Source organism: Sciurus carolinensis, chromosome 10 (assembly GCF_902686445.1).
Source record: "Sciurus carolinensis chromosome 10, mSciCar1.2, whole genome shotgun sequence".
Classification (NCBI taxonomy): domain Eukaryota; kingdom Metazoa; phylum Chordata; class Mammalia; order Rodentia; family Sciuridae; genus Sciurus; species Sciurus carolinensis.
The window spans coordinates 31,898,707-31,917,998 of NC_062222.1; the positions used below are offsets into that span (position 1 = coordinate 31,898,707).

Consider the following 19,292-nt stretch of genomic DNA (forward strand, 5'->3'; position numbering starts at 1 on the left):
AAGCTAGCATATGGATTAGGAAATACTAGTTATATTCCTTGCTAAACATGAGGCAATAGGAATATGTCTTACGTTGCATACTTTGGAGAGGTTGCCTTTCTAAATTTTTCTGTTACCTATTGTCATTTAATATAGATATTTGAGCTACATTACAACAAGGTTATTTTGTGCAAAAGATATTTTATATCCATCTATCTGGGATGTCACTAGAGCTGGTTGTCTACTGGTAAGTCCAGCAAGATACTTCTCTCAACAGGTATAAAAAAATTATTTTTTAAAAGGATCTCTTGACTAACAGGAACTCTAACAGCATGAAGAGAGCTGTCATGAATGTTACATATCAAGGCATCATAGATTAATAATAAGTTCTTTAAACAGAGTTAAAATTTAGAATTCTTATTAAAATATTACTTAAAGATTGAGATCATTGTAGCATTTACATTATTACTTCATTTTTCTCCTAAACAGATAATAAAACTCTTTTACAGGATTGTTTTTGATTTAGCTTAGGAAATTATTGTACTTTCTATACAAGTTCTGTGGAAGACCTTATCTCACAAATGAGACTATAGAGAGATCCCAATATTTCCCATAAATAGGCAGAATATCCAGAACCCTCCCTGTACTAAGTAGCATTAAATCAATAACAAGACTGAAATATAGAATATATATGCTTTTATAGATTTACATGCAATTTAGTTCAAAAGTACAAAATGGAAACAGCTTATGTTTGTGGAAAAAATAAAAATAAAATTATCACAAACAGTTAATTTACTAATACCATGAGAGAAACAGAGTCCATGCTATAACCTTCAGAGAACGGATATTTAAGCTATGAAAGTTACTTGTGGTGAAGCTTAGGAAAACTCTTGTTTTAACCTCTCTTTCCAGAAATAGTACTGAAATAAAATTCTGAGCATCCTTAGGACTACTGCTAACTTTGGAGAGAAGCAGTCCAAAGAAGTAGCATTATCTTTTTTTCTCTATTGTGTGCAGAAAGGGATGAGAAATGGTTTCTGGGGAGATTCAGATGAAACATGGAAATTGAAAAGTTGGAACTGATGCCCTTAGATAAAAGCATAGCCTGAAGGTCTTCACACTGAGTTATGAATAAGATCTGAAACCTATTTTATCTGTCCCCTTTTTCCACTCCATGAGGAATGGATACATGCCTCTGCCAGAGTTAATCCCAGCAAAAGATATTTTGAGAGAGCTGAGCAGAATTCCTTCATCAAAGGCTGCACATTCCTCCTTTTGCTCTCAACCTCCTTTCTCCAAAAGAAATAAAATTAAATAGAGTATATCTAATCCTTAAACTACAACTCAGTTTGGCAAAGAAGTTTTGGAAAAGTAAAAATGGAACCAAGAATTCACTCTTCCTACATCTGAGCAAATAGTAGTTTGGACATAAACTTTGTACTATGAAAATGATCAGAAAAAAGTTAAAGACATGGGAATTAGGCAAATATTTTATTCTTTTAAAAAAAGAGGAAGAAAGAAGGGAATGGAAGATTTGGGAAGATAGAGAGCCAGAGAGGCACACACAGAGGCAATAACCAAGTTTGGACAGAAAAATAAGAACAGAGAAAAATTTCCCAAAGTGTTTCACGTTATAAAATTTTTATTAAAACACAAACAAGAAACATTTTAAATTAAATGTTTACTGAATGCTTTTATTGTTTTATTTCATTAAATATTAATTGTTATTAGATATTCATTGAATTATAAAATAAACAACATCATTATTCAAAGCAAAGACAGTGGTTGAAAAGGTGGGTTAGGTAGTCAGAGGGTTTATTTCTTCTTCTGTCCTAGAGAATGAACAGATACTGACTGACATAAAAGTCAAGTGCTTAGCAAATAATTTCCTAATTCAATGTTTTCAATAACATTTTCCCCCACAACTTTATTGGGATTATTTTAAAAGTTATATCTTGTGTTGAGACATTTTCCAAAGTACATGGTTTTTTCCTGCTCCATTTCATTTTCTTGTCCCTAAATTTCAATTGAAAGTATGTACAAAATAATGCACTAAAAAAAAAAAAAAAAAAAAGCATGCCTGGCATGACCTCATTTTAAATGAAGTATCTATTGGTCAACTATTGTCATATAATGTAACAAACACTCTCAACATTTTGTTGGTTTCTAACAAGAAGCATTACTTTATCATCCAAGCATCTGTGGGTTGCCTGGATTCGGCTGGACTTGACTCCATGGCATGAACTGGATTCAAAACTGCACCAGATGTTTTCTGGCACTGGCAAACATTTGGGAGTGTATTCTCTTGATGACGACGGGAGTCAAAAAGAACCAACCCATCTGTGAGCACATCTGAAGCCCTTGCACATATCACAGGCACTTTTATCCATTTGGTTAAAGCAAGACAAAATTAAAGACCAAATTCCAGAAGTGGGAAAATATACTCCACCCACCATTAGACCATGGTAAAGATATAGCAGTAGAATACTACAAGGAGCAGAACTGAGACCAGAAATTCTACCACACCATCTGTTGTTTTTTAAACCTACATAACTATATGCATAGAGAGCTGATAGTAATGATAGGGTAACAAAGTTTTAGATGATTTTTGAATTTTATTTCTTGCTTTGAAGGAGGCATATTTTAAGTACTGTATTACATGTACTTATTTATTGATTTTTTTCCATAGTGGGCAACCCAGGGGCATTTAACAACTGAGTCACATCCCCAGTCATTTTTATTTTTTATTTTGAGACAGGGTCTTGCTAAATTGCTTAGGGCCTTGTTAAAATGCTGAGGCTGGCTTAGAACTTGCAATCTTCCTATCTCAGCCTCCTGAGTCACTGGGATTACAGGCACGTGCCACTGTGCCCAGATATTTTTTAAGAACAATTTTATTGAGCTATAAGCCACATGTTAACAATGTCACCCTTTTCAAGTATATAACCCAGTGGTTTTCAGTATATTCAGTTTTGAAGCCATCACCACTATCCAATTTCAGAATACTTCCATCATTTCAAAAAAGAAAAACCTGAAACCCATTAACAGTATTCCTTACTTATCTCCTTCCCCAGCCTCTGAAAACATTGATCTATTTTCTGCATTGATTGATCTGTTGGTCATGAACATATAAAAGTGAATGGGTTCTTCCACTTGGCATGTTTCCAGGGTTCATCCTTGCCATAGTGTGTATCAATGCTCCGGTTCTTTCTATGGACTACTACTGTACCATTGCACGAATGTGCCACAGTCTCCTTATCCCTTTGTCAGTTGATGGACATTTGTGTAGTTTCCACTTCTGGGTTATTCTGAAAAATGTTGCTATGAACATAAGATTTTCGTGCTAGATTTTCAGTTATTTTGGGTTTTCAACTAGGAGTGGAATTGTTTAGTCATATTTAATTCCATGTTAATTTTTTGAAGAACTTCATAACTTCTTTCCAATGTGGTCACAATATTTTACAATAGGGTTCCACTCTCTGCCTATTCCCATAACATTTACTATTGTCTTTTAACTCTAGTTATTTAATTTTAATTTTAATTCTAGTTTTCTCTGTGGGCGTAAATGGTGATTTCCATTTGCATTTTCCTGATGACGAATGATACTATCTTTTTAGGTGCTTCTCAGCCATTTGTATATTTTTTATGAAAAAAGGCACTTTGCTCATTTTCAACTGAAGTATCGTTTTATTATTGAAATTAAAATTTTTATATATTCTTATATAAGACCCTATTCTGATATATGAATTTGCTCATATTTCTCTGATTATGTGGGTCATCTTTCATTTTGCTACAAGGTGATCATTTGAATCAGAAAAGTTTTTTTAATTTTCATGATGCCCTTGTTTTATTCTTTGTCTCTCATGCTTTTGGTGTCTTACCTGAGAGCCAATTCTAGGTCATAAAGATTTATATGTCTTTCTAAGAGTTTCATAGCTTAGCATTTAGGTCTTTGATTCATTTAGGGTTAATTTTTGTATAAAGAGTAAGGAAAGAATCCACATTCATTTTCTTACATGTGGATGGCCAGTTGTCCCACTACCACGTGCTAATAGTCGATTCTTTTACTATTGAACCATCTTGTCAAAAATCAGTTGACAACAAATGTAAGGGTTTATTTCTGGATTCTCAAACCTATGCCATTGATTTGTGTGTCTAACATTGTTAACCTTACCACACAATTTCTGTGACTTTGCAGTAAGTTCTGAATTTGGAAAGTTGAATCTTCTACCTTTGTACTGCTTTTCCAGGATTTCTTGGTTATTTGGGTTTCTCATATTTCAGTTTGAATATTATGAACAGCTTGCCAATTTCTGTAAAAGAGCAAGCTGGACTTGCATGTATAACTTTAAAACTAATAGGATTATTCATCTTCAAATATATACTTCCTATAAAAAGAACAAATCTCTTCTTTAATTTTTGTAAAGATTTCTACAGGATAAGCCATAAAAATGACTTAGCAATTATGAAAGAGATTGACTCTGGTAGAGGTGGATGTGCAAATACTTTCTGAAGTAGTGTGTGAAAGAAATTAACATTTCAGTAAACTAGAGAAGAAGAAATTGAAAATAGGTAAGTGTACAACACTACAAAAAGGAAACACAGTAAATGTTAGAGCACAGACATGGAGGGGGATATGGGTATTTTCCATAAACTATGAGTATTCACCAGAACTGTGTGTTTTAGGATTGATGATGGAAACTGAGTCAAAAGAGGTTTAGAAGGATATTTTTGGATCATTAAACACTGTTCTATTTGTGTTCACATTTTAAAGATTGTTGTACATACTGAAAAAGATTTAATCATATTGTAGAACAAGTATCTAAATTATGAGTAATGGATGAATTTGTAAATATCAAATTTAAAAGAAATGATATCTGAGAAGGTGTTGGTAGGAAAATTATTAACTGAAAAAACAAACATAGTCACAAAACATTGTTAAAGAGAAAATTAATCTCTCATCTTACATCATAAGGAATAGACATTTTTGTCTCCATGTTCTAGTCTCTGTGGCAGGTGTCCAAAAGAACTAGTACACTGGTATACTTAAAAGTAGTTCAGTACACTGAACTGAAAAGGAGTCACAGTGAATGAAGTTCAGAAATATTTAGGAACTCCATCAAGTTTTCAATGTCATATTCAGTTCTGTCTTTAAAATAAATCATTTATTCATTTGTATGTTTACTTCCCTAATTTATTCATGCAAATTGTTCCTGACTTCCAATTTGAGTCAACCCCTAACGAGGCATTGGGGAAAGAAGAGTGAGCTAATTCTTGATAGGAGTCCATTAGAATAAGAGACTAATGAGAAACCAGAATGAGGGTATTTTATTATAATACAATGAGACAATATTTATAATTGAAAAATTCCTGGGAGCATGGAGTAAATGGAAGGCAGGCAGGACAATGTCCCTGAGGACTGGCATTGGAACAGACTTGAGAGGAAGTTACTGAGATAGGTCAGCATGGGAATAGTGCTCCAAAGAAAGTGCAGCACATTTTTGACAGAAATGTGAAGGACTATGGGTACTTTCAGGAAACCACAAGCATTCACTAGAGTTGAGTTAGGATTGACGGTGCAAAATGAGCAGAAAGTGGTAAACAATGATATTAGGAAGGATTTTGTGTGCCATGCAGGGATTAAAATTTAATCTTGTGGTGTTCCTCTGTAAAATTTCCACCATGTTACCTAATCAGATCTGCTTGAACAACCCTTCTGATAGTGGTAGAGAGGGCAGATCAGAGAAGAGTGACACCAGAGGCAGCAAAACGGAAAAACAGGAGCTGTTTCCGCCCAAACAGGGCGAGATGTTGATGAGGGACTCCACTAGACCAGCAGCTACTGAAGTGTGGAAGCAGACACAAAAATGAGAGAGACAGAAAAGGCAAAGTCCGTGAGACTCAACGAACCCATGGGAGCATACAGGGAAGACAGATGTAAAGGAATTAACCTATTACAATGAGTTAAATGTTTGTGTTTCCTAAATGTCATATGTTAGAATCCTAATCCCCAAAGGGATAGTTTGAGGAGTGGTAGCATTTGGGAGATAATTAGGCCATGAGGGTAGAAACTGCACGAATAGGATTGGGCCCGTGACAGGGTCCCGTGAGCTCTTTTGCCTTCTTTTTCACCGTGTGAGACTATAACAAAGACAGCAGCCCACGAGCCAGGAAGAAGGCCACCACCAAAACTGTGGTACTCTGATCTCAAATTTCCAGCTTTCAGTACAGTGAGAAATAAATCTGTTTAGAAGTTCTACGCCTATGACACTTTGTTCCAGCAGCCGAACTAAGATACCTACTAAATTTTCAATTTTCCAGTTCCTTAAGAATCTAAAGAATGATGATATTTATGATTTTAATTGTATCTAGAATACACAATTAAGTAAACTAAATTAAAGGAGAGATAGGATATTACATTATCCTTTTGGAGATAAGGGGTATTACATGAAATATAAAACTTTCCTTTTCTGCCTTTTCTTAAACTAAATCACAAGCTTAAGTCAATGCATTTGGAGACTGTGATAAAGTCAGGACAAGATGAATTCAGTGCAGATTTTTATTATGCTTTCAAAGTGCATGTAAGGATTATTAGATGAAAGAGGAAAGGTAGAAAAGAGGTAGAAATGAAAAAATGTAGACAGAATGTAGTCTCTTGGCAACTAAGTCTTTCTCTTTGCTTTTAATAAAAATCACTATGCAAAACTGGTTCATATCTTAGTGAAAGGCAAAAAACACAGATATCACATGCAAAATAATATCAAAACAGTCACTTGTTCCTGGACTTCTGAGAAAGTGAGTTGCAAGTGCTTATTAAATAATTATTTTTATATTAATACAATAGGAAGAACTATGGGTAATTGTTCATAAAGCAGTTAGTCCTCACACTTGCCCAACTCACTGACTGACAATAGCATGCTGCATTGCCACCTTTATAGGGTCATTTATTTTCACTATTAACATTTTACAAGGAAACAAAAAAATAAACATTAAAAAATACAAGGGAAATAAGATATCTCATTCAATGGTTAAAAATGTTGGATTAAACATAGTTAAATACATGAATTCCTGTAAGACTTAATTGTCTTCCCAGTTAGTGAGAGTTATAAATACTGAAGCATAATTAAACTATCTTGGCCTCTGTGTGGCTGGGACAAAACTATGGAAAGGTTAAGGAAACAAGAGAGAATTCTGTATGTCATGTAGTAGGAGGCAGGCTAGGTCTGCATGATGTCAAGGTACAGAAAAAGGGAACTTTCTAGAACAATCTGTAGACAGCATGGTTTTGGTCACAAAGGTGAAGACGGGTGCTGAAGGTGCCAGTTTTTGAGAGAAATCTATGTCTAGAAAAGAGGAACTGCATTTGAAGTGTGCTATGTAAAATACTTTAATACCAAATCAACTTCTCACCCGATTTAGTGACTGCTATTGAAAATGAAGACAGGAACAGAGATTTATGAGTCCTGTCCCCGCTGCATATTACCATGTAACCTATTGCTAAGTATTTCGTAAACCACCTATGACTTTAATGTCAGGTTCAACTTAATTCGCCAGACATTATTATTAAGCAAGTGAAGAAAAGAAAAGCACTGTTTAAAGGCACTGGAAAGAAGAGTCAGGCTGGGGAAGCCTCAGCAGATATGGTACCTTTGCAACCTTTCTTTGAAATTGACATCTTTTCTTGCATAACAAAAATCATAGTAACATAAAACCTTTATCACTTTCATTGTCTCAGAGTCCAATAGATAAATCTTGTGCTAGCATACGCGGGCGCGCACACACACACACACACACACACACACACACACACACGCTGAGTTTCTCCCGAAAATAGCCACATTCTTTTATTTGATGATTCAATACATTTTTAATTCAAATAGTCACCACATAACCTAGGCATAATATTAAGCATTTTACAAGCAGAGTGTTTTACTGATTTTCTTTTCAATTGCCAAAGAGTACAATAAGTGAATTGGTTAAAGGATATACTTCTGTACATAAAAATATCCATGTATTTATACAAGTGTATGGAACAGAGTTTAAAGGTATTGAAACCCAAGCATCACAATAAATAGGAGTGTTCCTACTCCACAGCTCACTTTATCAGGAAGCTGTCAAGTCTCTTTTATCAAGGTGCTTTATGTTCTTCTGAGCTGGGCTCATATTTCCCCCCAAACAGGGTTAAGTTAGTAATGACTGGAGCTGAATCTCTACTTTTCGAATGCTGCTTTTTATTTGCATATCCAATAAAAGGGGTGGAAAATATGATAATTTATTTTCAAAACATCATTGTGACTTCCCAATCCTATTGATTTCACACTTTTGTATTTTTAAATGCAGGTCAATCTAAGCTCTAGCACCATTTGAGAAGGAAATACATGTACTTTTTGTCAGAGCAACAATATTTTATATATCATCCTTATTCCTCTGGCTATAACAATTCTGTTTAGAAAAAATTTACCAAGCTAAAAATAGTTGATCTAGGTTGTCATAAAAAAGAATATTAAATACCTTTGGTAAAAATAGATATATTTAACAAGATTAGAAAAGCCAACAGTTATAATGTCAAAAAGAGAATATAAAAATGTACACAATAAAACAAATAAACCAACTTAAAGATAAAGCGAAGATAAGGCCACTCTTCTTTTCAGGTTTGCCTCTTTCAAACCATGAATGTAGTTCTCTTCTTCTAAACGGCAGACATTTTAATAAGAAACTTGAAAAATCCAGTCTTTCCTATCAGCATGATACCAGTTTAATTCATAGCAACGCAGTTCCTCTTTAAAAACCAAGTTTATAGAACATGGAACATTCTGGTTTATATATGCGAGTATAAGAGAAAAAATTCCAGATTTTCTGTGACTTTAGGCCCAGAACATGGAGCTTTAGAGTTAAGCAGAGCAACAGAATCAGGTGCTCACTTGCACAGTTTTTTCTTGTCCTGATATTAACCTAAGCCAGATCATGACATCAGGAATACAGACTGTAGCGAGTGGAAAAGGAACATGGTAACTAGCTAGCCATCTACAACATTTAATTTTTTTCCAGGACTGAAGACCTTTCCTCCTGTCATTTGGGCTCCTCTCAAAAGCGCTGTCGCACAACTCCTAATTCCATTTGGTGCTTCCTCTTTAGAACTCACTGTAAATCCTGCAGATGGAAGATCCTTGAAGCAAACAACTGGGATTATGGATGCAGGTAATGCATTAGTTCTCTATCAGAATCAGCCGCTGCACCTGATGGCTCTGGAAAGGGCAGCTGGTGGCGATGTGCTTATCCTCCTGTGTTCCCTCTGCACACACAGTCACACTCCTCGTGATGCTCCAGGGCCACATCAGTGAGTGATTTATGCAATCCCCTGACACCAATCTTTGGTCTCAACTGAAGGACCTGAAAAGGAAGAATGTAAGCCACCTTTAAAATCAATGTCTATAACATTCAATTTCATGCATAGGGAACATTTCTGAAAATGATCTCAGGGCCCAAAAAGACTTATTTTTACATTTCCTCCTGAAGGTGTTATGTAAACATTTCTCCATAGAGGAAAAAAAATCACAAGCTATCATTTTTTTTATAAAAGGATGCTTTTTAATTTTTTTTTAATTTTTCATAAAAGGACGCTTCAATGCCAACAATTTGCAAAGTGCAATGCCTTAGAATAAAGAGGAGTTCTTAAATTGAAAGACTCACTCTGCTCATTATTTTACTTATGTACCTAGAGAGAATTTCACCTCAAGTATTTTGCAACCACTAATGCACATCTTGTTTCTCTGTTTGTTACTTTCTTCTTCTCATTCATTTATTCACACATTTAATAAATATTTATACTTGAAGCAGTACACTCAAGTACAGGAATACCGCGGAAGGAAACATGATCACTCCACAGCTGAGTTTGCTCAATTATGCCACTCATTAATTTTCTTGGCTACACTTCAAGTCCTCTATAAACTTGATGAGACGGATTAGATGTACTTCATAGACATCAGCTTCAGTCACAGCTAACTTTCTGCAGCTGGATCCTACTGTACAGTGCTAAGGAGGTTTGGCAATAACAACAATAACGCCTCTATTAAATGAAGTTATTTGCAGTTTGGCTTGTTGAAGTTTTTCGTAAGAAATACAACAGAATAAGCACCCCAAATAAACATAATTCCTTTTAATACTGTGACAAAGGGTTATAGAAGTATATTCTATAAAAGATTATCTGAAGTATTGGATAGCAGCTACCTATTCAATTCTAATACATTTTATTTCTTATACTAGAAATGAGACAGTTTCAGAAAGTATGCTTTGTTGGGTTTTGAGAAAGACCAGTGTGCATAATAATATTAAATTGTCCAGCTTTCTCTTTCTGGGTATGACATAGATGACTTCATGAAGCAACTTTGAAAAGCTACCATTCCTGTAAATGTTCATTAATCCACAAAAGCACAAGTCAAGCCTGATGGCTATTCTATTTGAAGACTCAAGAAAGAAAACTAGAGAATGCATACCTTATTTCGAATATGTAGGTCTATTGGAGGTTAATTAGTTAACATTTTTTGAATACTTGCTGGGTGCCAGGCACAATGATGTTTTTACATACTTTAACTCACAAGAATTCTATGAAGTAATTTACAATTATTATCCCTATTTTACACATGAGTGAACACAGAGACAGACTAAGTGACATAGTAGTTATTTGAACTTAGGCCAAATATGAATTATTAAAGTAAGAATGATAGATACTTATTTTATAAAAGCTCATAATATTACTACTCGTGCATTCTATTTATTTAGTAACTTTCTTCCTAGAGAGATAAACTTCAAAGTCTTGTCATCATATAAGTCTTATAATCATATAATTTTACAACATCAGAAAACTGTAAACTTTTAAAGTAGGTTTCCCCATCTGTGACACTTCACAATTCCAGAACCAAAATTATGAAGACTATATTACTTTGGCTTGAAACCTAACCTATTTGGGTGCTATTTTATATCAGTACTGACTTGCTATTTGAATAAGTTGGGGTGGCTTAAAAACTAAACTTAAGGCACCCATGCCATTCCTTATCAAACTCTTGCTAAAAATGGTTCCTGTATTGAGAATGGGTAGGTAAGATAATTTGCAATATCAGCAAAGCCATTGTGCTCATCTTCTACATCTACTTGTCTGCATTTCTCTCTTCAGAAAAGAAAAAAATATGGTACAAAAGGTAAAATTAGGGAGGCCATCTAGCACCCTAATGGTCAGCCCAGCTGTATTCTGCTTCCACTCCCACATAAACCAGGTCTGCCCAACAAAAGCTCCTCCTCTCCAGCCTTGTCTGCTGATGCTGTGGAGAGTCACATATGGCAGACAAACCTCAAAATGTTTTAAATAATTGGATAAAATATTCTCATGTGCTTAGTGTTTTCCTTTAAAATTCTTTTTTTTTTTTTTTTTTTTAATTTGGACTTTGGAAGAGAAAGCAGACTTGGAAACTGATCAGCAGGTCCCAGTAACATGAAAGAGGAAACTTTCGTTTTCAGGATGTGGATAATGACACCAGAAGTGTGTGTGTGTGTGTGTGTGTGTGTGTGTGTGTGTGTGTGAGAGAGAGAGAGACTGGGGTGGGGGGATGTCAGAAGTACCTCTCAGGAAACTATGAAGGAAGGCTGGGGGTGTAGTTCAGTGGTAAAGTGCTCGCAAGGCCCTGGGTCCAATCCCCAGCACCAAAGGAAAAGACAAAAAAAAAAAAAAAGAGGAAGAAGTGTACACTAAAACTACCAGTCTGTGAAAAAGAATATCAGTGAGCATCTCAAACCAGAGACTAAGAACAGATCAGACACAGAAAGAACCACCAAGGAGTGGAAATGTGATGGACTGCACACTCTGGGAACCAGGGCATTGATGAAACAGGATTCAGTACTAGATTTAAGGCCACTGGACGTAAACTTTTCCTAATACGAACAGCTCTAAGGTTAGAACAGCAAGACTACTTTAGTTTATGAAAAAGGAAATTAAACATATGAAAATATAAACAAGATAAGAATAGAGAAAAATGAACAAATACATTGCTGTTGTCAAAATGTCTTATAGATTTTATTGACCAGAAGAATACTTTTCCTTCCTCTGGACAAAATTCATTAGGTCTTTATTGATCATTTACTGTGGGTGAAGAACGAGGAAGAATTAAAAAGAATGAGAGAATAACTAATATATATTAAGGGTTTAAACTGTTAAATCTTGCTGTAAATACTCTGTAAATATCTACTCACTGAATCCTCACCATGAGTTATGAGGGTTAGAAAGACAGCTTACCAATGAGGAAACTGAGGCATGGGGGATTCAGTTACTGGTCAAAGGCACACTGCAAACGAATGTTAGATTCAAATCTGGGATGTCTGGTGTTGGAGTCAGTACTTGCAAGCACTATACTGTAACATGATCTTTGTTTCTCTTAGCCCTCAACTTGGTAGAAACAGAAAAATAAACAATGATTTTAAAACAGTAATAGTTCTTTAATAGAAATATCTTTGAAGTCCCACGCATACTCTAAGGATGAACTAATTGGTGCTGCGAGAGTGGGCAGGACTCTAAAAAGTGTTTCAAGGACAAGGAGACATTTAAGTTTGTACACATAGAAAGTTCCCGATTTGCTTTTCTGAAAATTCCTACTGGAGAGACAGAGGAATTATTAAGGAATATATTTTTTTGGTGAAATGTATTTGAACATAGAGATCCAATGATGGATTCAGAAGAGGTAAGAATCTTACTAATAACATTATCATGTTATAATGTTATTATGCTGTTAGTAACACAGTGACAACATTGTATCATGCTTTATGATGCCTTTAATTCTCTAAACTTATTTTTGATATTCACAATGGTTGAACAAAAACCCAGCAAAATGCTACAGGAAACCACAAGGAATACTTGTTATAGCTGTAGTGACACAGTGACTATAATTCAACCCTAATATTTGCAGAAGCTGTTATAATAAAAATAGATGCAGAAGAAGACAAGTAGAACTTGTAGCCTGTCTTTGCTTTTGCATTTCTCCATGAAGTGGAATAATCTAAAAACCCAATTGGCAACATCATTAAAAATATTAAAGGTTGGGTAAGCATGGCAGTGCATGACTGTAATCCCAGTAGCTCAGGAGGCTGAAGCAGGAGGATCTCAAGTTCAAAGCCACCTTCAGCAATTTAATAAGGCCCCTGTCTCAAAATAAAGGATAATAAGGGTTGGGGATGTGGCTTAGTGGTTAAGTTCCCCTAGGTTCGATCCCCGGTGCCACCTCCACCAGAAAAGACAGAATTAAAGTTCAAGGTAGGCTTGTCTTTAAATGAGTTAAGTTCTCTATGTCCAGGTCCATGGTATTCAGTTATTTAATAACTTTGAGCAATTAATAATTTTTAAAAAACAATTTAATTTATTTAGTAGTAGTGCTAGATGCAGAATTGATCTCCAAAATATGAGAATTAGAAAAACTAGGCCTCAGAAGTTACAAATCATGTTAAACAAATAGTCCTTTCTCCATAGGGTAAATGGACAAAAATATTATCACAGAAACATAATGATTCCAACAGAGCATTTAAAAAATTGGGACATTATTATTATCAGAAATATTTTGTGATAAATATCAACTAGGCAACTTTATAATTACATATCTTTGTACTCAATCATTAGAGATATTTGCGAAAAACTAATGGGTGGTCATATAATTATAATGTAATTGGAAAAATGTTTATAGTTGCACATGATTGTAGATAGGTATATATAATCAACCCAATGGAAGACTGGGGAACGTGGATCAATGTCATTCTGGAAGAAGAACACTTGGTCTACATAAACTGCCTGTACATAGCCTTGCCCCAAATGGTAATGTCTTCATTTTCTGAGGCTTGAAAACAGATACTACAAACTCTGTGGAAACTTTCTGTATAATCAGAGATGTTATTTGAAAAATAAATACATAGATATAGGATGAAGGGAGACATGCTTGTACTTTGGGGACTTCTTTAGTAAACCAAGGCATGAGAGAGACTCAGCACCCCACAAACTTGTTTTACAAAATTGTTTAAGTCAAATATGGATTTTCAGAGTTCTTAAAATAGTGGTTATAAATGCAAGACCAGCTGGCTAAATCAGGTCCCCAAATACACTTGTTTATTAAGTACTTATTTCAGCAACTTCAAATTTGAGAGATTATAGGTGGGAAGAGATCATTCCAGTTTAATCCATATTCTTATCACATCCTTTTATGTTATCCCTGGCAAACTCTAACATCTGTCCAGTCTTTGAGGCATTTTAATTTTAATGTTATTTGAGAAATACCATAATAAGTTGCCCCCCCCCTTGACTAGATTCCCGGTTCATGGAGTGTCAGTGAGGCTGGGCTATATGCACAGCCTACTTGTCTGGAGTTCTGCAAGCCTCTGTGCCCATGAACATCTGCTTTCTCCTTGTTAGTTTGGTGCTGGGGATTGAGCCCAGGGCCTTGAATATGCCAAGTAAGTGTTCTGCCACTGAACTACATCCTCAGCCCCAGACCATCTACTTTTGAATCTGGAATGGCAACTCCTTTCCCAGCATAGGATCTTTACAAGAATGTGGTGTGCAAATGAAAACTAGAACATGAGTAATGATGAAAAATAGTTCTATTTTTAATCACTGAATGCCAGTTTGGGGTGTTAACTGCTAAAAGATTGCCATCCAATAGCTGTCATGGAAATGAAACCTCAGAGATAATGATATTTCATGCTTGTTACAGAGGGTAAGTATCCTGAAGACAGTCAATGGCAGATCTCAAATGGGCACAGGGTCCCTTGTCTTCTAGAATGATGTGCTTTTCTTCCTCACTTGCTGAGCTACCAACACAATATTGGTGAAAGGCAGAAAGACCATGTCACCTGAAGTGTGGTTAGAAAATTGTACATGTTTAGATTACCCAACAGAGAGTGTTTCACTGATATCTTTCTTGAGTAGATATTTATTCTGATGCAACAAGTAAAAACAATGAAATGAAGTCAGAGGACAGATTTTAACTTGTTATAATGCAAATAACTTGTAGAAATTAGTACTGACTCATCAAAACCTGACTTTTTGTATGTACACTATACCGTGCTGCTGGAGAAGGTGGGATGGAACTGAGGATATTCCAGCACTAATGAAAATTTTGCATGTAAAAGTTCTGAGGTTCCCAATGCTCTTAAAGTAATAATTGCTATCATTTCAATTTTATTTTTCTAATTCCAGAGGAAAAAAGAGGCAAAGGGATAAAAACATTCATAAAATTTGAACATGTTATTTGTAGTAACATGAATAATGCAAAGATTGGTATAATTGTGAATATGTTCCCTTGGGATTTATGTGCCCATTTTGGCCCCAAAATGAAAATAAATATCAAAGATCTCCTTTCTCCAAAATAGACAATGATTTATCTCTAAGCTCAACTTTAAAATATTTTCCCTTCATATTTTGAAAAGTTTAAAAGTTGAAAAGCTTCACTTACATTTTTTTCTTAGGAAAAATTTTTGATTTTTTGTTTTTTTGTATGAGAAGTAAAAGCTTCACTGACCACCCATGATGTACTACCAGAGAATAAGCTTTCTAAATCCTTGATGTCTGGGTTTTTAAATTAAAGGTCCTAATATTAAAACGTAGAAATATAAACTATTTGTAAGCCGTTTTTAAAAAAAAATTTTTTTCCATGAATGCCACATCTCCTTTCCAAACATAAATCCTTTTCAGTTTCACTGTTTGGTTCTAAAACAAAATACTCAAAGGAAATAGAAAAGAAAATGATATACCTACCTCGTGATATTTTTTAGTGACTTTGCTCGGGACGCAGTGACATTCATTGCAGTTGTGGAGACAACAGGCACAGTTTCCACCACAGCGTTTAACCAGGAGACAACCTGGCCAGAAAATGGTATCGGTTCTCTTTAGTTCTTCCCTTATGGACACCGAGAAGTTACGAGGTGTGCAGCTGTATAATCTTACCTCCTCTTTTAGAAGGTTCAGATCCACCACTGCATGGCATAGAAGAAAGCAAAGAAAAAAAAAAATAGAAGTTCCTGCTTTGAACCTGAATCTATTTCATTAAGTATATTTCATAAAATAGTCTAGTTATTCCATGAACAATAATCCTAACAATATCCCTTCTTATTTTAACTAGATTGCAGACTTTCTATTTCATAGTAAACAAAGCTTCATTATGACTTAGTGACCAATAAAGAGCTGTCATTGTGCAATATTAAGAACAGAGCCGACAAAACAGTTGAGAGCTATAAATAGGAAACTTTACAGAGAAAAAAAGGGCTACAAGTAACAAAAGTACACAAGGAGAGCATTGGAGGGAAGAATACAATGTAAAAGGATGAATGCTTTAGGACTGTATAAAGGGAAAAGGGTGGGAGGGGTGGGGGGGGAAGGGAAAAAAAAGAAACATCATTACCCTATGTAAACGTAAAAAAATAAAAAAAAAAAATGAAAAAAAAATAAAAAAAAAAAAATAAAAAACAAATGTAATTTTTAAAGGATTACCGGCTTGGACAATTAATGAAGAACAATTTATTAGATGCTGGTAAAAAGAACGTTACATAATTTTTATGGCAATAAGAATCATAAAGTAAGGCTGAGGCTTATAGCTCAGTTGGTAGGGTGCTTTCCTCACAAGCACAAGACCCTGGGTTCAATCCCCAGCACCCCCCAAAAATCACAAAGTATAAAATAAGAATGAATAAAATATATGATTGAAGACAGTCAAGTGGACCATGAGTGAGAAAAAGGATACATTTTATAAAAGCACAGTTGTTGGGAAGCAGTTTTGGAAATATTAGGGATGTGTGGTCTTTGCAATTTAGATTGAGCAGAATCCTTTAGATTTCTATTATTCCCCTAATTAAAGATGGAAGAAGTATTTCATTTGAAAGTATTGTCTCTGTTCTTGTAGCAAGTTGGTTAACTATGCTGTCCTTTATTTTTCAAAAGAATTACCTACTTGTGAAGCCCAAACAAAATATCCTTTCATTGGATAGCTGCAGTAATTCTCAAAGAACCATTGTTTTTGACTACAAAATGATACTGCCTCAGAAAAATTCTATAAAAATAACTTGTTATGTTTACTATGAATTCATAGATAATACATGAATAGTAGTTACTAGGATAAATACTTGCAACATAATTTTAATTTCTTCTTAACTCTATTTTGTCCCCAGAAATGTTTGAGTAAAACAATTTTGACAATAATGGAGCGTTTTGGGATCACACATATTCTTTCAGCTGCCCCCACGCCCACACTCCCCCGCCCCCCGGAAAGTACTTAAAAGAAAAAGAACACTGGAATATAAACTAAAATATAATTAATCTGGTTAAATAATTTTTCACTATTAGAAAACAAACGTGAATCGAAACCAAACTTATTTGGCTGAAGATGATTCCAAATAGTAAGAATCACTGTGTAAATTCAATTTTCAAAATTAAGTGCTAATAGTTTTCAATAATTTTTAAATGACGAGGTAATAATAAATACTTATTTTCTTGGCTTTGTTATATATGTGATCAAGTTTTTCTGAATTGTCAAAGGGAGGCAGTTTTAGTATTTCTGAGAAACGTGAAATTATTCATGTGAAATTATAAATTATAAAATTGTTAACTATATGTTTAACTAAAACCCAGGTCAAGTATAGAAAGACCCCAAAACAAGGCTAAATCAATGGTCCATTTCAACAATTTATTCAGCTAAATAATTATTTTTCAAATTCAATAGAAAATCACTGTTTCATTTGGATATTTAAAAGTTTGTTTTCCATTTGTAAATAATCCTGTGAATGAATGTAAAGCTTTTAAATACTTAAAAGCAAATGAGTTCATCCTTTTAAGTACCCCCAAAAGACCAATTTATCTGTAATCCAATTAAAGAGATCATTAGGTTAAATGATATCACATATTTTGCCAAATTTCATTTTGCTGAACTTATAAGTATACATTGCTCTGTTGTTTTTAAGGCTATCATCTTATTTGAACCTTTTCTCTGGAAGGTACTATCTGGGAGAGACAGAGAAAACATGCAGGAACACAAAAGCTGTTTGACACAATTTTCAAGGCTTAAGATTTATACTTCTTTAGAATTGAATGAAGCTTTTAGTTTTCAAGGATAGTCGCCTACTCCAAATAGTTTTAAACACACTATTTCATGAACTAGAAAATGAGACTGTATATGTTCTCTTTAAAATGTTTACTTAACCACAATAAAAGGTTAGATAGATTTCCCAAGTGAACTAAGTTATGATACCTGTTACAATGCGAAAATTTAAACACACTTTCAACTTAGCTTCCACTCATTTATCATGTTTGACACAAAAGTCAAAAGCCCCTTTTTAAGTGCTAGTTAAGCTTGACTTAGAAACTTTTTTTTTTTTTTCCTGCAGTGGCAATGTATTAATGAAACTTTGAATCAGAGGAAGAAAGGGAAAGGAAAAAACGAGAAAAACAATCAGACCACACTGGGCAAAAACATAATTAAGGAATTTAAACTCGTGCACGATCTTTGAAATTTATGCTTCCTACACCTAAGACTTCGAACTTAGAAACTTCATTAAAATGAGTCATGAGACCATAATCTTGTATCATAAATTTTCCAAACATTCTGCAAAATTTCTAGGCCAAAAAAAGAAAAAAAAAAGAAAGTTCATGCCCCAAGGTATACTTAGAAGTTTAACTATAATACTAAGGAAGTTGTTTTTTTTTTTTTTTTTTTAAGTAAAACTCACCCTTTAGATTATTTTGCCTTTTCATGATTGCCCCTAAGCATTAGTTTAATGCTTCTAAAGTATAAAGATTTTGAGCACATCACAGATCAAAATCATCATTATTCCTAATATAAATTTCATCAATACTGTAAATTTTTCTAAAAGGATAATACTGAAAAAAAATATCGTCACATTTTACTTTGGTAATTGTTCACTCTTTGAAGATATTCAATCCAGAGATATTGTATTACCAAAATGCAACCTGAGGGTGGTCTTTCTAAGATGAATGTGGTAACACTGCGATATGTTTATTTTGGAGAAAATCTATTTCGATGTCTAATTAGAAGCTTTTAAAAGTTTTACTCCTTGTTCCTTTGTAGAAAGACTCTCAGGAGGGGAGTTGATTTTGTCTACATAGATGTTTTCCCACACCTGCATTTTAGTTTACGTAAAGTTCCAAAAATATACACCACTTTTCTCACACTTACTGTATGATTAAGAAGTTAATAGTCTTGGCAAACTGCAAAGAACTTCAATTTTGAAAGTGTTAAATGAATATTTGAAAGATCTAGTTCAGTGTTGGATGCTTTTAA

The 19,292-nt window shown here is 34.3% G+C and overlaps 1 protein-coding gene across 3 annotated transcripts in view; it reads right to left on the minus strand.

The window, feature by feature from the left end:
• Positions 1 to 2,812: 2,812 nt before the first annotated feature.
• Positions 2,813 to 19,292, minus strand: part of Pdgfc (platelet derived growth factor C) — a 219,477-nt gene continuing 202,997 nt past the window's right edge. The window contains exons 5-7 of one of the 3 annotated variants that reach the window (XM_047567351.1): positions 15,950 to 15,978; positions 15,761 to 15,864; positions 2,813 to 9,369 (exon numbers count right to left, since the gene is read on the minus strand). In XM_047567351.1, coding sequence (XP_047423307.1) covers positions 9,357 to 9,369; positions 15,761 to 15,864; positions 15,950 to 15,978 — 146 coding nt within the window. In that variant the 3' untranslated portion in view covers positions 2,813 to 9,356. Of the gene's footprint in view, positions 9,370 to 15,760; positions 15,979 to 19,292 lie in introns of all 3 variants that reach the window. The other 2 variants (XM_047567352.1, XM_047567350.1) reach the window with 2 other exon arrangements.